Source organism: Lotus japonicus, chromosome 6, assembly GCF_012489685.1.
Source record: "Lotus japonicus ecotype B-129 chromosome 6, LjGifu_v1.2".
NCBI classification, from domain to species: Eukaryota; Viridiplantae; Streptophyta; class Magnoliopsida; order Fabales; family Fabaceae; genus Lotus; species Lotus japonicus.
Genome location: NC_080046.1, coordinates 67,647,620 through 67,660,721, shown reverse-complemented (window position 1 = coordinate 67,660,721; position 13,102 = coordinate 67,647,620). Strand labels below are relative to the sequence as shown.

Genomic DNA, 13,102 nt, shown 5'->3' with positions numbered 1-13,102 from the left:
TCAGCTCCGTTTGCTGACTCATATATTTTTTAACGGAAGTTGACGACAGGGGCTTATCACTATATATTATTTTCTCATTAGGGGCTTATTCCCAAGAAAAAATTTTGTAGGGGCTTAAACCAAAGGACCCCTATTTTATAGGGGCTCCCAACATATTTAAGCCTTATTCTTTTGCCAAGTATCTTGAAGTTCCTTCGTACTCTTTGTTGGAAATATCAATGTGTGGCGGTTTCTTTGAATTCCTTGTTGGCAATCTAACTTGTGAAAGCTGCGATTCTTCCGTGATTGATCCTATCAAATGACTGTTGCACTTAAAGACTTCCTTGCAGCATTTGCCTTGTGAAGGGAACACAACAACAAATTTTATTGTAAAAAATTGAGGCTTCTACCACTAATGACATTTTAATTCACCTCTCTTCTCCTATAAGCCTGTAGAACATTTTGTTGAGAAACATTTCCGGGCGTAACTTTTTGCTTTGTTTCTTTACTATAAAAAAAACATTCAAATCGCACCATTGTGATAGATGAGAAAGTAAAATACAATTAACCATAAAATATATTGATTATTGTTAGTTAATTAATTAATTTTTTTTGAAAAGATTAGTTAGTTAATTAATTTGGCTAGAAGTAAAATGTGAGAGTCCATAAAATAAAATCTTCATTTACAACTCAACTTTCTCCCCTCCTCTCCCTCTACAGGGTTGCATTTTCCCCTTAAAAATTGAATTTTTACGTTAGGGTTTCGAAATCCCAGTTAGAAAACACGAACTGATCGCCAATTATCGAGCTTAGCAATTGTATCTACCTCCATCTCCACGGGGTTCGCTCCGATTCCGAGCCCAGAAACTGTGATAAGCTCTCATCTCATGCACAGTCAGTAATTATGTATGTTTTAAGCTGCAAATCTTGCTTTCTTACAAGTTTTGACTAAATAATGCGTTTGTTTTGATGAAATGTAACCATGCCCTTTTCTTTTCATTTGTGCAGCACTATCATAAATCATTTTTTTTTTATTAATTTCTGGTGTGGCATAAAGGGTAATTGCTTTACTAGTTTTGCATGAACTTATCCTGAAAATTTGTCATGTTTCTGTTTAGAGATAAATCTCCTAGTGTCTTGTCTTAAGCTTATTTACTCACCCAAGTAACCATTAACAGTTCAAATATATATGGATGATTTGTGTGTTTTAGACAGTAGATTGATGGTTCTAATTTTCTGATTAAACTGACCTCAGAGTCCTGAGTTGTGGAATTTGGTTTTAATTTCAGTGAAGGAGACTGATGTGCTGAATTATGGCACTTAAAGATCCAGCTCATAAAGCTGCTGCGATTGCAATTGGATCCATCGGGCGTGGTTATGATATATCCGCTGATCTAAGACTCAAGTATTGTAAAGGAGATTCCATAGATTCACGTTTGATTGAAATAGATGAACATGATGTAAGAGATTTGGTTTTACCTGGTGGAGTTTCAATATCAAATGTTTCCAAATCAATAAAATGTGACAAAGGGGAACGTACTAGGTTCAGGTCTGACGTTCTGTCTTTTCAACAGGTAAACTTTTCTGTTGTTTTTCTAGACGCAAATTCTGAAAACATGCGTTGCTTGAACTAAATTTTTGGCTATTATGTAGAAACAAGTTATGAACATTTTCATGCATCATGATACACACTTTCTTTCGTTTCTCAGTGCTTTGCTTATGATCTCCTTACTGTAATACACTTTCCTTTGCTAGATAATAGATAGATAGATTGATACAATAACAAACTAATTTACTATCATGGAAATTTAGTTTTGAATTAAATGAAATGCAATTAGGCCATTACTTTAGCAGTTTAGCCATAGATTTCCCAAGTGCCCTTGTCATCACTGTCAAAACTATACTGCAAGAAAAGCAGCTCATTTCATCAGAACGAATGCCCCTTCTCGTTTATTGTCTCTTGTTTGTAGCTTTCTCCGCTTGGTCATTTGGCGATGAAATTGGTTTTCAGAGTAATGTGTCCTTGTTGCTTTGCTTTAACACTTACTGCCCAAAGGCAATGAGGGTTGGCTCAATGTGCCAAGTCCAAACCACTCAATAAAGAACATAATATTTCTTTTGTTTACAGTTTTTAATTTAACAGTGGTGATGGTGATTTCTTTTTGCCAACAATTTAAGTTTTAAGCAATGCGTACATCGTCTCCCTGTCACTGACTGCTCGCTTCTTTTCAGATGTCAGAGCAGTTCAATCAGGAGTTATCTTTGACTGGAAAAATTCCCTCAGGGCTTTTCAATTCAATGTTTGAATTTTCTGGTAGCTGGCAGAAAGATGCAGCCAATACCAAAGCCCTCGCTTTTGATGGGGTGTTAATTACACTTTACACTGTTGCATTAGAGAAGTCTCAGATGGTACTCTGCGACCATGTCAAAAAAGCTGTACCAGCATCATGGGACCCACCCGCATTATCAAGGTGAGTTTATCTTTGTTAAATTGTGGTCAATTGGTGAAAATATTTTTTATTTCCATGTCAAGTGAGATATTTATCGCCCTCTGAATTCCAGTTTTAGTATAGTGGTCATTTCTTGGAATTGTGGACAGTGGTACCTGCTTTAATGTATAGCTTCTTAATGAATTGAGGTTCTATGGGCCCTTAGCTCACTTTATGTAAAGATTGGATAGAGAAGTCCTTTAAAGATAATTGAGTAGATATATATTCTTTACAAGAATTCAGTGAAGGTATATTTACTGTTGTTTTACGCCCAGGATTTATATATTTGTGATATGTATTTTCACCTTTATATGTTAAGCACATGTGGTTTAAAATTTCTTATAGTGACTGCATGAATTAGGTTACCGACCTGTGTTTAATCTTTATCAAGGGAGATAGTAGTAATAGTGATCTGTGGCTGCATCTATCTGAACAATTCTTCAATGAGATTCAGTTTCATTTAGTTAACCTAGTTTTTTTTTATTGCTTAATAACATTTTTCATCTAACAACTTAATGTGTGTCATGATTGTTAGGATTTATCAATAGGAGAAAATAAGGACAAGTATTACTCTGTTATTAAGCTAACAAATTAGTCCGGTTAGAAACTTTTTCGAGTGGGAAATCAGATTAGGAAGGGGGGATTCAGTCTATTTGATAGTTTGAGAGTGAAACGAGAGATCCTCTCCGAAGGGGAAGCCTTTGGGGAGAATTATTCTCTATTTCCATGTTCAATTTTCGATAATACATTTCCATTTTTAGTCCTTTCTATCAATCTTTCATCTTCCTTGTCTGGGTTCCTAAGCCCTAACAATTTGGTCTGACATGCCGACATGCCGGATTCAAAGATTGAGAGCGATGGATCACGCCATGCATTGGAAGAGTCAGCAGGTATGCTGAAGAAGGTAACTTTGGATTGGTAGATAAAAGCGGCTCTCGACGGAATTAAGGACATCAAGGTTCTGCTGGGACAACTAGCACAGTAGCAGAGGATACCTATGGAAGATGAAGGAACCAGCAACCCACTAATTCTTGAAAGGTAATGTGCTGACATGGAATGTCATGGGTTATGACAAAGCCCATTCTTGGACAATAAAGGCACATTTACGCAAATTTGATGGGAAGGATCCATTGGGATGGATTCGTAATCCGAGAAGTTTTTTGAGATTCAGCTAATTAAGGCATCAAAGATGTTACAACTCATCTTTATCAGCACGGATGAGAATTGAGATGGTATTGCACTGGTTTTGATTTTTGAAGTAGCTGGAACTAACATAGTAAGACGTCATGACAGCGCTGACCCAGAGATTTAGCGGAAGAAGCAAGGGAAATGTATATTTGTGCATGCCTACCTTGCAGCCAGGGGAACTGTAAAGGAGTACATGCAATAATTCGAAGTCTTGGGGGACTCAAGCAACTGCACTCACAAACAAGAAATTGTGTTTCTTCTTGGGCAGGTTAACACCAGAAGTGATGTGTGGGGTTTGGACCCATATCCCGGAAAATATTAACAAAGCAGCAATGTGGTTGGCTCGAGGCTTGGTGGAAGAATTACAAGCCATGGGGGCGTTCTAGTTTCTCACTGCCGAAGGGCATGTTCAAGATTCAAGAAGCGATAGAAGAAGCATCTAAAGCATGGTGCAAAGTTTATCAATTTAAATTCCGACATTGAGGGCAAGGTGGATTTTTGAGAGAGGGGGGGGGGGGGGGGAGGGGTTATTGTTAGGATGTATCAATAGGATCTAATAAGGACAAGTATTATTCTATAAATAAGCTTGCTCATTAATTAGGTTAGAAGTTTGTTAGAAGGGAGAGAGTCAATTAGAAGGTAAGGGAGTGGTTTGATAAATAAGGGGAAATCAGATTGGGGGGGGGGGTTTATCCAGTCCATTTGACAGTTTTAGAGTGAAAGGAGAGATCCTTTGTGAAGGAGAAGCCCTTAGGTAGAATCCATTCTCTATTTCCTTGTTCAATTTTCAATAATATTATTTCAATATTTTAGTTCTTTCTGTCAATCTTTCACCTTTTTTCTTTGGGTTCCTAACAATGATGATGTTTAGGCTGGGTTATTGTTGATTTGAGCTAGCTATAAACCCATTTTACTTGATAGAAACCTATTTTGCCATGTTTATTTTCTGGTTTCAGTTGTCTGTTTGCATTTAAATTTAGAACATAAAAACTTAATAAATAGTTACAATCAGATTAAGAGTGATTTGGATATGTAATCTTCTCTTCATTTAGTTTTTTAGTGTCAAACTTTTGTTTATGTTTGCTGAATGCACCAATCATGCTGAGTCTAACTAGAGGGAACAACTTAAATTGACTGTCCTAAAAATTATTTAATTCTATTAGGATTAACTCTTGCAGTTCTTTTAGCTATATTTTGATTTGGGACTCTTGCCAACTATTGACATTTGCAAATTGTCCCAGGTTCATTGAGACCTTTGGCACCCATATTATTGTCGGTATGAAGATGGGGGGAAAGGATGTAATATATTTGAAGCAGCAACACTCATCAGCTCTCCAACCTGCTGACGTTCAGAAAAGATTGAAAGAGATGGCAGATAGGAGGTTTATGGATGCCAATGGCCAATACAGTGTTGCTTCTGATCAAGTTTTCCCTAATGATAAGGTTTGTGAAACTATGCTTTTCCTTTTCATTATACATTTTGAATCAGAAGATCGAAAATCATTGTGATGCATCTTTCTTTTACCTTCTCGTCTCTGATTTTAGTATTTGCTTTTCATGCTGCATACACAAATTATACAGATAATGACTAAAGAAACAGTGCATGTGATGCAAAATAGAATTAGGATTATTTATATTATTGGCAAGTTTAATAATATTGTACCTTGGATAGTTATTATGTTAATTATGATATTTGGTTTAGGATTTATTATGTTTTTATCAGGACATTGGTATTTTTCCTTATGTATAGGAATTTGAAATTTTTGTACAATGTTATCTTTGATTGGATATTTAGATTTTATTAATATTATATATCTAATTAGGGTTTATTTCAAAGTTTAGTTTATTTATGATTTTATTTGAGAAGTCCCGCATTGATCAGAGATATGGCCAAATAAGTCGACAAATAGGGTAGAGCAATCCTCACCTCTAAGCTAACATTTGGGCAAGAGTTAGCCCTAACCCAAATTCTGAGAAGGTACCAGAGCGTATCATGAATCCGTTTATTAGGCTACCCATAAATGGGCCACCTACAAATGTCCAGTACTGCAAACTTCACACTCCAGATGTCTAGCCCTGGGCGTGAGGGGGTGTTTTGAGAAGTCCCACATTGACTAGAGATATGGCCAAATAAGTCCATCTACAGGGTAAAACAATCCTCACCTTCCTAGCTAGGATTTGGGGTAGAGTTAGCCCTAACCCAAATTCTAATAATTATCATTGGGTTATGAATATTCAATACCCATTAGGTGTTTATGTAATTGGGAGTTAGATGATTGAATAAAATTCTCTTTTCTATTCAGAGAGTATCTGAGTTTGAGTTGGAGGAGTACTCATGGTCTCTAAAGGAAGCACTTAAGGTGGAAGAACATTCTGTATTCTGCAACCAAGGTATTAAGTTGGAAGAGTACTCCACACCTAAGGGAGTGCGTTAGGTTTTTCACATGAATATCTTGCTAAGAGGAGTACTCCTTTTTTAACAATTAGGTTAATTAGGTTCTACATCAACATGACTTCCCATATTTTCCTTTTTTAACAATAACACTCTTTGTCATAAAGAACTTCCATGGAAAAGAATCAAAGATAAATTTGTAAAAGCAGTAAATTAGTACTGTGCCATTTTTGCCATATCTTGTTTTCCGGAATTAAAAAAACAGAATTTGAAACCTAGATCCAAGGATTTGTAGGCTTCGGTGGATGGCTAAAAAAATGCTTTGAGTCTGCGCCCAGGGATAAATCATTGTTCATCTTGCTATTTAGATATTGCTCATTTCATGATAACATGAGAACATTATTTCTTCTGAGTGAATGGTTCTGAGATTTGGTGAAGTCTTACACTTTACTCCGCTTCAATATCATGCATTTACCATGGGTTCCAAGGCCACCTGTCCCCATATATTATTGTTAAACAATGGAAAAACAAAGGGAACAGACACTAGTGAAAACTATGTGAGGTCTATGTACAATCTGTGCATTCAAATAAATTAATTGTTAGTTGTGGGGTTTGTGAATCATTGTGTCGAACTAAATTGATCTCAAATGCTAATCTCCTCTTTGTAATGTTAATTCACCACTGTTGGGTTGGAGGCACCTAATCAATTTTGCTTCCTTTCAGTTTGGAGTCAGGGAGCAGAGGCTAACATTTGCTAATATTAGTCCATCAAGTTCTTATTCACATAAGGAGGTGAGCTTAGAACATTTAACCTTGAAAATGTTTTCACTATATATATTTAAAATATCCATTGTCCTTATTTTATTTTCTATGTCAGGATATTGTAAGCATTTACAAGAGGAGGGGCGGAAGTGATGACAGGAATCTGTCCCATCATGAGTGGTTGCAGACTGTTCAGGTGGAGCCTGATGTGATCTCAATGTCCTTCATTCCAATTACATCTCTATTGAATGGAGTGCCAGGGAGTGGATTCTTGAGCCATGCCATAAACCTTTATTTACGATGTGAGCAAAATTGTTATTTTTATTTGCATATATTCTATGTGGGTAACATTGCTGGTTGCCTTTGAATTGAATGCTCCTATTATGTTCCTATTATGTTGTAGTCACTAATCATTCGGTTGCCTTGAAATTAACATGCTATCATATAAAATACTCAATATCCAACTTCCCAAAACAAACGATATTTTGTTGGAGAAATCTGTGTGCTAGCATTAAGGGTGTGAATAGATGTATTGATGGCTTTCACCAGGACTCAAATAATATTGAAGAAGTATTGCTTTGCAATATCAAATATTGATGGCTTCCACATTGTTGCATTGTCCGAGTCTGGGATTTCTGCTCCTTAAAATTTAAATTTCCATGGATCACCATTATTTCTATTTGTTTGTCTTCATTGTTGTTCGTTCCATGTAAATTAAATTAACCAGTTTTAAATGTTTCATCATTGTGCATTGATACTTGCAGATAAACCACCAATTGAAGAGCTCCACCAATTCTTGGAATTTCAGCTGCCAAGGCAGTGGGCACCTGTATTCAGTGAACTTCCTCTTGGTCCACAATGGAAGCAGCGGAGCTCTGCATCTTTACAGTTTAGCTTCATGGGGCCAAAGCTCTATGTGAACACCACTCTGGTAAATGTTTGTTCTTTTTAGTCCTTGGCATCTAGTTATTCAGTGGCTATGCCTCTATGGATCAAAATAAATGAAGTCCATGTCCTTCAGTAATGTGGAGGAAAGTTTGTGTTCAGAAGCTTCTATGATTTATTTTTATTAGCATGCAGTGTAACCTAGTCTTACAAAACAAAGATGCGTCATTCTACTTCATGTGGTATAAGCTAAAACTATTGGTATATTCAATTGTTAACATTCATCAATCCAGCATTCTAAATGTTATGGTCATGGATTGTTTTGATTCTCTATTTCATTTTGTTTTTGGGTGGAACTTGATTAGGTTTATACTTTATAGTACTATATTTCTTGTTCTAATAGTCTATCACAAGGTTCTTGAAAGCATCCTCAGCTCATGCATTATGGTATTGGTAACTTGTATCCTTTATGCTAAAGCCTGGAATACTCGTCATGTTTATAACAGGTTGATGTAGGCAAGAGGCCAGTGACCGGTCTCCGTCTCTATCTTGAAGGTAAGAAAAGCAATCGATTGGCCATCCATTTGCAGCATCTTTCATCTCTTCCAAAAATCTTCCAGCTTGTTGATGATCCAAATGAAAACTTCCGGCGGAAGTCCTATGATAGGAGGTTCTATGAGAAGGTTCAATGGAAGAATTTCTCTCATGTCTGCACTGCTCCTGTAGAATCTGATGAGGATCTTTCAATAGTAACTGGGGCACAATTGCAAGTTGAGAATTATGGCATAAAAAATATACTCTTCTTAAGACTTCGATTCTCAAGTGTATTGGGAGCTAAAGAGGTAAAACATCCTGAGTGGGATGGATCTCCTGGGTTGGGAGCCAAGTCAGGACTCATATCCACTCTAATCAGCCAACACTTCACAGCAACATTTCAGAAGCCGCCTCCACGTGCTGCAGATGTTAATATAAACTCTGCTGTCTATCCGGGCGGACCTCCGGTTCCGGTCCAAGCTCCCAAGCTTCTCAAATTTGTTGACACAACTGAGATGTCCAGAGGACCGCAGGAGAATCCTGGCTATTGGGTTGTCTCCGGAGCTAGACTTGTTGTTGAGAAGGGAAGAGTTTCTCTACGGGTTAAGTATTCTTTGTTGACTATGGTATTACCAGATGAAGAGATGTTGGACTTGGATGATCAGTAGCTTACTTATACTACTCTTTTTAGGTCTTGCCTTCAGCAGAACTTAGTGTTCATTTTTAAGAAGTGGAAGGTTGGGAGAGAAGAGGGGCAGGAAGTTATCATCAAGAACATTGGTTTTAGTTTTGCCAATCAATTGTGTAGGCCTTCTTATAGTGTATGCACATATGAAGTCCACGAAGAGATAGAGAAAGGGAGATTTGTTTGATGAGACTGATCTGTAGGGATAAGTGCAAGTTATTTACGAGTGAAACTCCTAATGGAGTTCTACTTTCAATGTACACGTATACATGCCTAGCACAATAACTTTCTGATAATTAGTGTTAGAAATCATTTCCACAGGCCTCTGGCGAATTACCATACGTTTAAAAGCTATGTCATATTTATTGGTATTCTCATACTGATTTGAGTTGGCTGGTTCTTAAGCAAAACTTTTCTTATGGTGGAGTGGAGTGAACAAGAAGTGGTGAATATGAATGAATTAGGCATAGTATTTTAGCTAATTTAAAGTTTATGTAGTTACTTTATAAACTTATTTGATCATAGTATAACTGTTTGACTGAAATGCCACTTGAAATAGTGTTTAAGCTTTAGGTTACTATGTTTGGGTTCTTAATTTATTTATATATCTCATTTAATTTGATAAAGATATTAAAAATAAGAATGGAATTAAAAAATTAATATACTTTTTATGATGACAAATAAACTAAAATATTTAAAGAATATTTTTTTAAAATAAACATAGATATTGACTGGCTTTTCTATTACTTCAATATTTAAAATATAATCTGCTGACCAAAAAAGTAATTAAAAGTCTATTCTATTTACCTCAAAGCCTGGAGGGAAGTGTGAGGTGGGCGCCAAGTGAGAATGAGATTTTAAAAGGTGTAACTCCAATGCAAGAAATACCAGTTTACTAATATGGTAGCATCAAAAGACACTGATATGGTAATGCAACTCCAATGGAGTAGATCCTAGACAATATTTGTGTTTCTCTTACATGGTTATCTGCCTATAAGAGAAAACGCCAAATTTAGTTAATCTTCCAAATGGCACTTATGTTATTGCCATCTATTTTGTGGTCATACATATTTCTTCATCTCTCGTATTAACACATGCTCTATTTTTGCCTAATTTCCAATTTAACCTCCTCTCAATCACAAAGCTAATTTAGTTTCCACCTTAAATTGTACACTAACTTTTCACTTTCACTCATGTCTAATTCAGCATTCCAATGCCTTAAAGATTATTGGTGCAACTAGAATGTAAAATGGCCTGTATATACCCTCCCCCAGCCAAAATCTCCCACACCACACACATCTCATTTCCTGTGTCAAAAGTATTTCTTTTGTTGTAGATACTAATTTGTGGCATATGAGATCAAGTCACCCATCTGTTGAAAGAATTATGGTGTACCAAGAACAATGCATGTGAAGTTTGTCATTTTGCAAAGAGAACATAGGTAAAACATTATGAAGGGTTCAGGCTTCATAATGTGCCCGCTTCATAATGCATGAAATAACACAACTTGGTGGGTCTCTAAGAATCTGTTTACAGAAATTCACTGATAATATTTGTAGGTTATCAAAATTTTCTCTTAATTAAATACAAATTGACGTTCGTGAGAAGGCCAATAAATCCTTTCCCTTGGACAAGGCAGAGGAGCTGGTTGGGCTATGTATGTAGGATACTGCTGCCCTGGCATCAACACTGAGAAATCAGATGCTGCATAAGGTGAGGAAGCCTGTCATAAACATACACACTGAGTCAGTAACATGACCAGATAGAAATAAAATAAGGTAAAACATCATGAAGTGAATGGACTTACGGGTTGTGCATTTCCTTGTTTTCTGGTTGGTACTACTGAGTTCTCCTGATACCTTCTCAGCATGGAAAACTGTTGGCTAGGTTTAAATAAATGTTCAAATATGGCCATTATTAGAAACATTGAAATCAAAATGGCTGTGGCAACAAATCCAAGAGAAATAGCACTCATTGATGTCCCAAAGTTATTCCATGGACCTTCCTCATCAACTCCTGTTTGTGATGGACCTGGGTTTGAAGCTGTGTATATGTTCCACGCCTTTGAACTTTCACTATTTAAATCGCTCATGATATCTATCACTAATTTTTCCTTAGTTTTCAATCTGTTTTGCTTTTGTTCTTCTAATGAGAAAAGGAAAAGATAAAGAATTTCTGGCAGCAAATAACAAGTGTCATGGAAGCCAAATCAGATGAGGCTGCGACTTGTAAGATCTCTTAAATACAAGTTAATTTGAAGAGAAATTCTGTCCTGAAACAAATGAAAATAGAAAGCATGAATTGTAGAGAAAGTTGTTCATATTAGAATGGGAAAATGCTGAAGATGCAAAGTAACATCAAACGTTTCTTATAAGGCATCTATGCCACAATTTCATCATCAAAGGCAAGATTCAAACATCGCCAAGCACAGGATAACTTGTAGTGCTCCAGTAAATAAATCATGAGGTGATCTACAATTAAGACTAGAGTTTAGTGTAAAGTCAAAACTACATTATTAAGTTAATGGATCATTTAGCATCTACAAATATGAGTTTAAAAACAGGAAAAATGAAGAGAAATTAAAGTACTCATGAATTTTAAAGGCATTAGTAAGAAAATAATTCATTGACACTGCTGGAGTAACCATGTGGAGTCCTATAAGGCAGGACAACATGAAAACTTCAAGTAAAGAAATTTAATGAAATAATCATGGCCTAAAGTAATCATATCATGCTATAGAACCTTATGCTTTAAATCATGACGAAAAAACAAATTGCACAAAGGCCAGACAAATTGATTACAAACTAAACTCAAAACAGAAACTCTAAAACATGTAAGAAAGATGCAGAAGTTGAAGTTCCCAGAAAATGCAGCAGAGTATGTCATAGTAAAACATTTAGAAAGGCCATTGGGAGTTGAGACATTAAGAGCAAGATTATCACAATGCCCATCATATCAAGTGAGTAAACAGAAAATAATGCAAATTAACCATAGAGAATAAACTTACATTCAGTTTCTTAACTTGTATCTTTGAAGGCAAGAGCTCACTTCTCTATGAGATTATGCTTCACATAAACATGATGCTCAGCACAGTTAGCTTTATAGCCAATAAAAAAAGTAAAGACAAACTTGTATGATAATCCTATTGGTACACTTTTGTATCTATGTCCATCTTATTGAATACTATACCTTGTCAGAAGAAACAAACTTAAACAAGTAAAAAGGAATGGGGCTTGCTGTCCGGAGAGGCAGAACAAGAGTTGGTTTTCAATTAAGTGCTTTTAAAATCTAAAAGTAGTCATATATTTAAAGATTGGATTTCATTCATCTAAGGTTGTTGTTGTTGTAGTTAATCCAAGCCTTTAAGTCACGTGAATAGTGGCTAATGGTGGGACAAGTGCAACCAATAATTTCTAACCACTCCTAACACAAATGACAACATTCCTTACATGAATATGAATCTAATAATTATATGCATTGAGAAACAACAATTTGTCATGATGAACATAATTATTTCTATAAAATTGACACAACAGTTATTGAAGTCGGGAAATGCTAAAAGATCATGAGAAAGAAACTCGAGGCTTGAGGACTAAAGCCTATATTCTCTCTTTGATAGTAAAACTAATGTTTAGAATCCCCCTCTCTTTCAATTGTAATCATGAGAAAGATTGCACTGTGAATCTTTCATAATCTCATAAAATCTCCCCTGATTAAAAGAATAGATCGAAAAAGGCTGGTGCAGTATCATGCAAATACCAATTCATACAACATAAGTAAATAATAGTAATGATCATAAGTATGTAGTAAAAGAGAGTGAGAGAATGAAAGTTGGACACTTGACAGCTAAGTAGTACCAGAAGAACCATGATTGAAGTGAAGAAAGAAATGGTTATATCGGGAGAAAGGAACAAAGCTAGCAAAGCGGTGATGTTGACCACTTTTATTCTTTCCTCATGTTTACCACAAAATAAACTAAACCTTTGCTTTTGTCAGAACCACTAGACTAGAGGTCAAGAAAACAATGACCATTACCATGTGCAGAATTTTATGTTAACTAACAAGAACACCTTAATTTCTTAATAATTTATCCCCAAAACACAGTAATTACAGAAAAGAATGAAGGAATAATGTTGCAAACCCAAACCTTAGGCCCAGGTTTGGCAAGACTTATACTAGGAGGCCCAA

General features: G+C 35.9%; 2 protein-coding genes across 2 annotated transcripts; one reads left to right on the top strand and one right to left on the bottom strand.

Annotated features, from left to right (window-relative positions):
• Positions 1-644: 644 nt before the first annotated feature.
• LOC130723403 (MACPF domain-containing protein At4g24290) lies at positions 645-9,291 on the top strand. The gene is made up of 8 exons (XM_057574442.1): positions 645-885; positions 1,269-1,553; positions 2,212-2,450; positions 4,898-5,099; positions 6,772-6,840; positions 6,926-7,112; positions 7,575-7,741; positions 8,202-9,291. The coding sequence occupies exons 2-8, from the start codon at positions 1,293-1,295 to the stop codon at positions 8,895-8,897; spliced, it is 1,821 nt and encodes a 606-aa protein (XP_057430425.1). The 5' UTR covers positions 645-885; positions 1,269-1,292; the 3' UTR covers positions 8,898-9,291.
• Positions 9,292-9,827: 536 nt separating this feature from the next.
• LOC130721838 (uncharacterized) lies at positions 9,828-12,808 on the bottom strand. The gene is made up of 3 exons (XM_057572417.1): positions 11,922-12,808; positions 10,722-11,186; positions 9,828-10,637 (listed from the first exon to the last, which is right to left on the bottom strand). Exons 2-3 carry the CDS (start codon positions 11,004-11,006, stop codon positions 10,491-10,493), a joined length of 432 nt encoding a protein of 143 aa, XP_057428400.1. The 5' UTR covers positions 11,007-11,186; positions 11,922-12,808; the 3' UTR covers positions 9,828-10,490.
• Between the last annotated feature and the right edge of the window lie 294 nt (positions 12,809-13,102).

What these genes read in the sequence shown, in the direction of transcription:
- LOC130723403 (XM_057574442.1), top strand. Translation starts at nt 1,293, where the DNA reads ATGGCACTTAAAGATCCAGCTCATAAAGCTGCTGCGATTGCAATTGGA. An exon ending in ACGTTCTGTCTTTTCAACAG is followed by an intron (nt 1,554 to 2,211) that starts GTAAACTTTTCT and finishes GCTTCTTTTCAG; the next exon opens with ATGTCAGAGCAGTTCAATCA. An exon ending in GTTCTTATTCACATAAGGAG is followed by an intron (nt 6,841 to 6,925) that starts GTGAGCTTAGAA and finishes TTTCTATGTCAG; the next exon opens with GATATTGTAAGCATTTACAA.
- LOC130721838 (XM_057572417.1), bottom strand. Translation starts at nt 11,006, where the DNA reads ATGAGCGATTTAAATAGTGAAAGTTCAAAGGCGTGGAACATATACACA. An exon ending in AACAAGGAAATGCACAACCC is followed by an intron (nt 10,638 to 10,721) that starts GTAAGTCCATTC and finishes TGTTTATGACAG; the next exon opens with GCTTCCTCACCTTATGCAGC.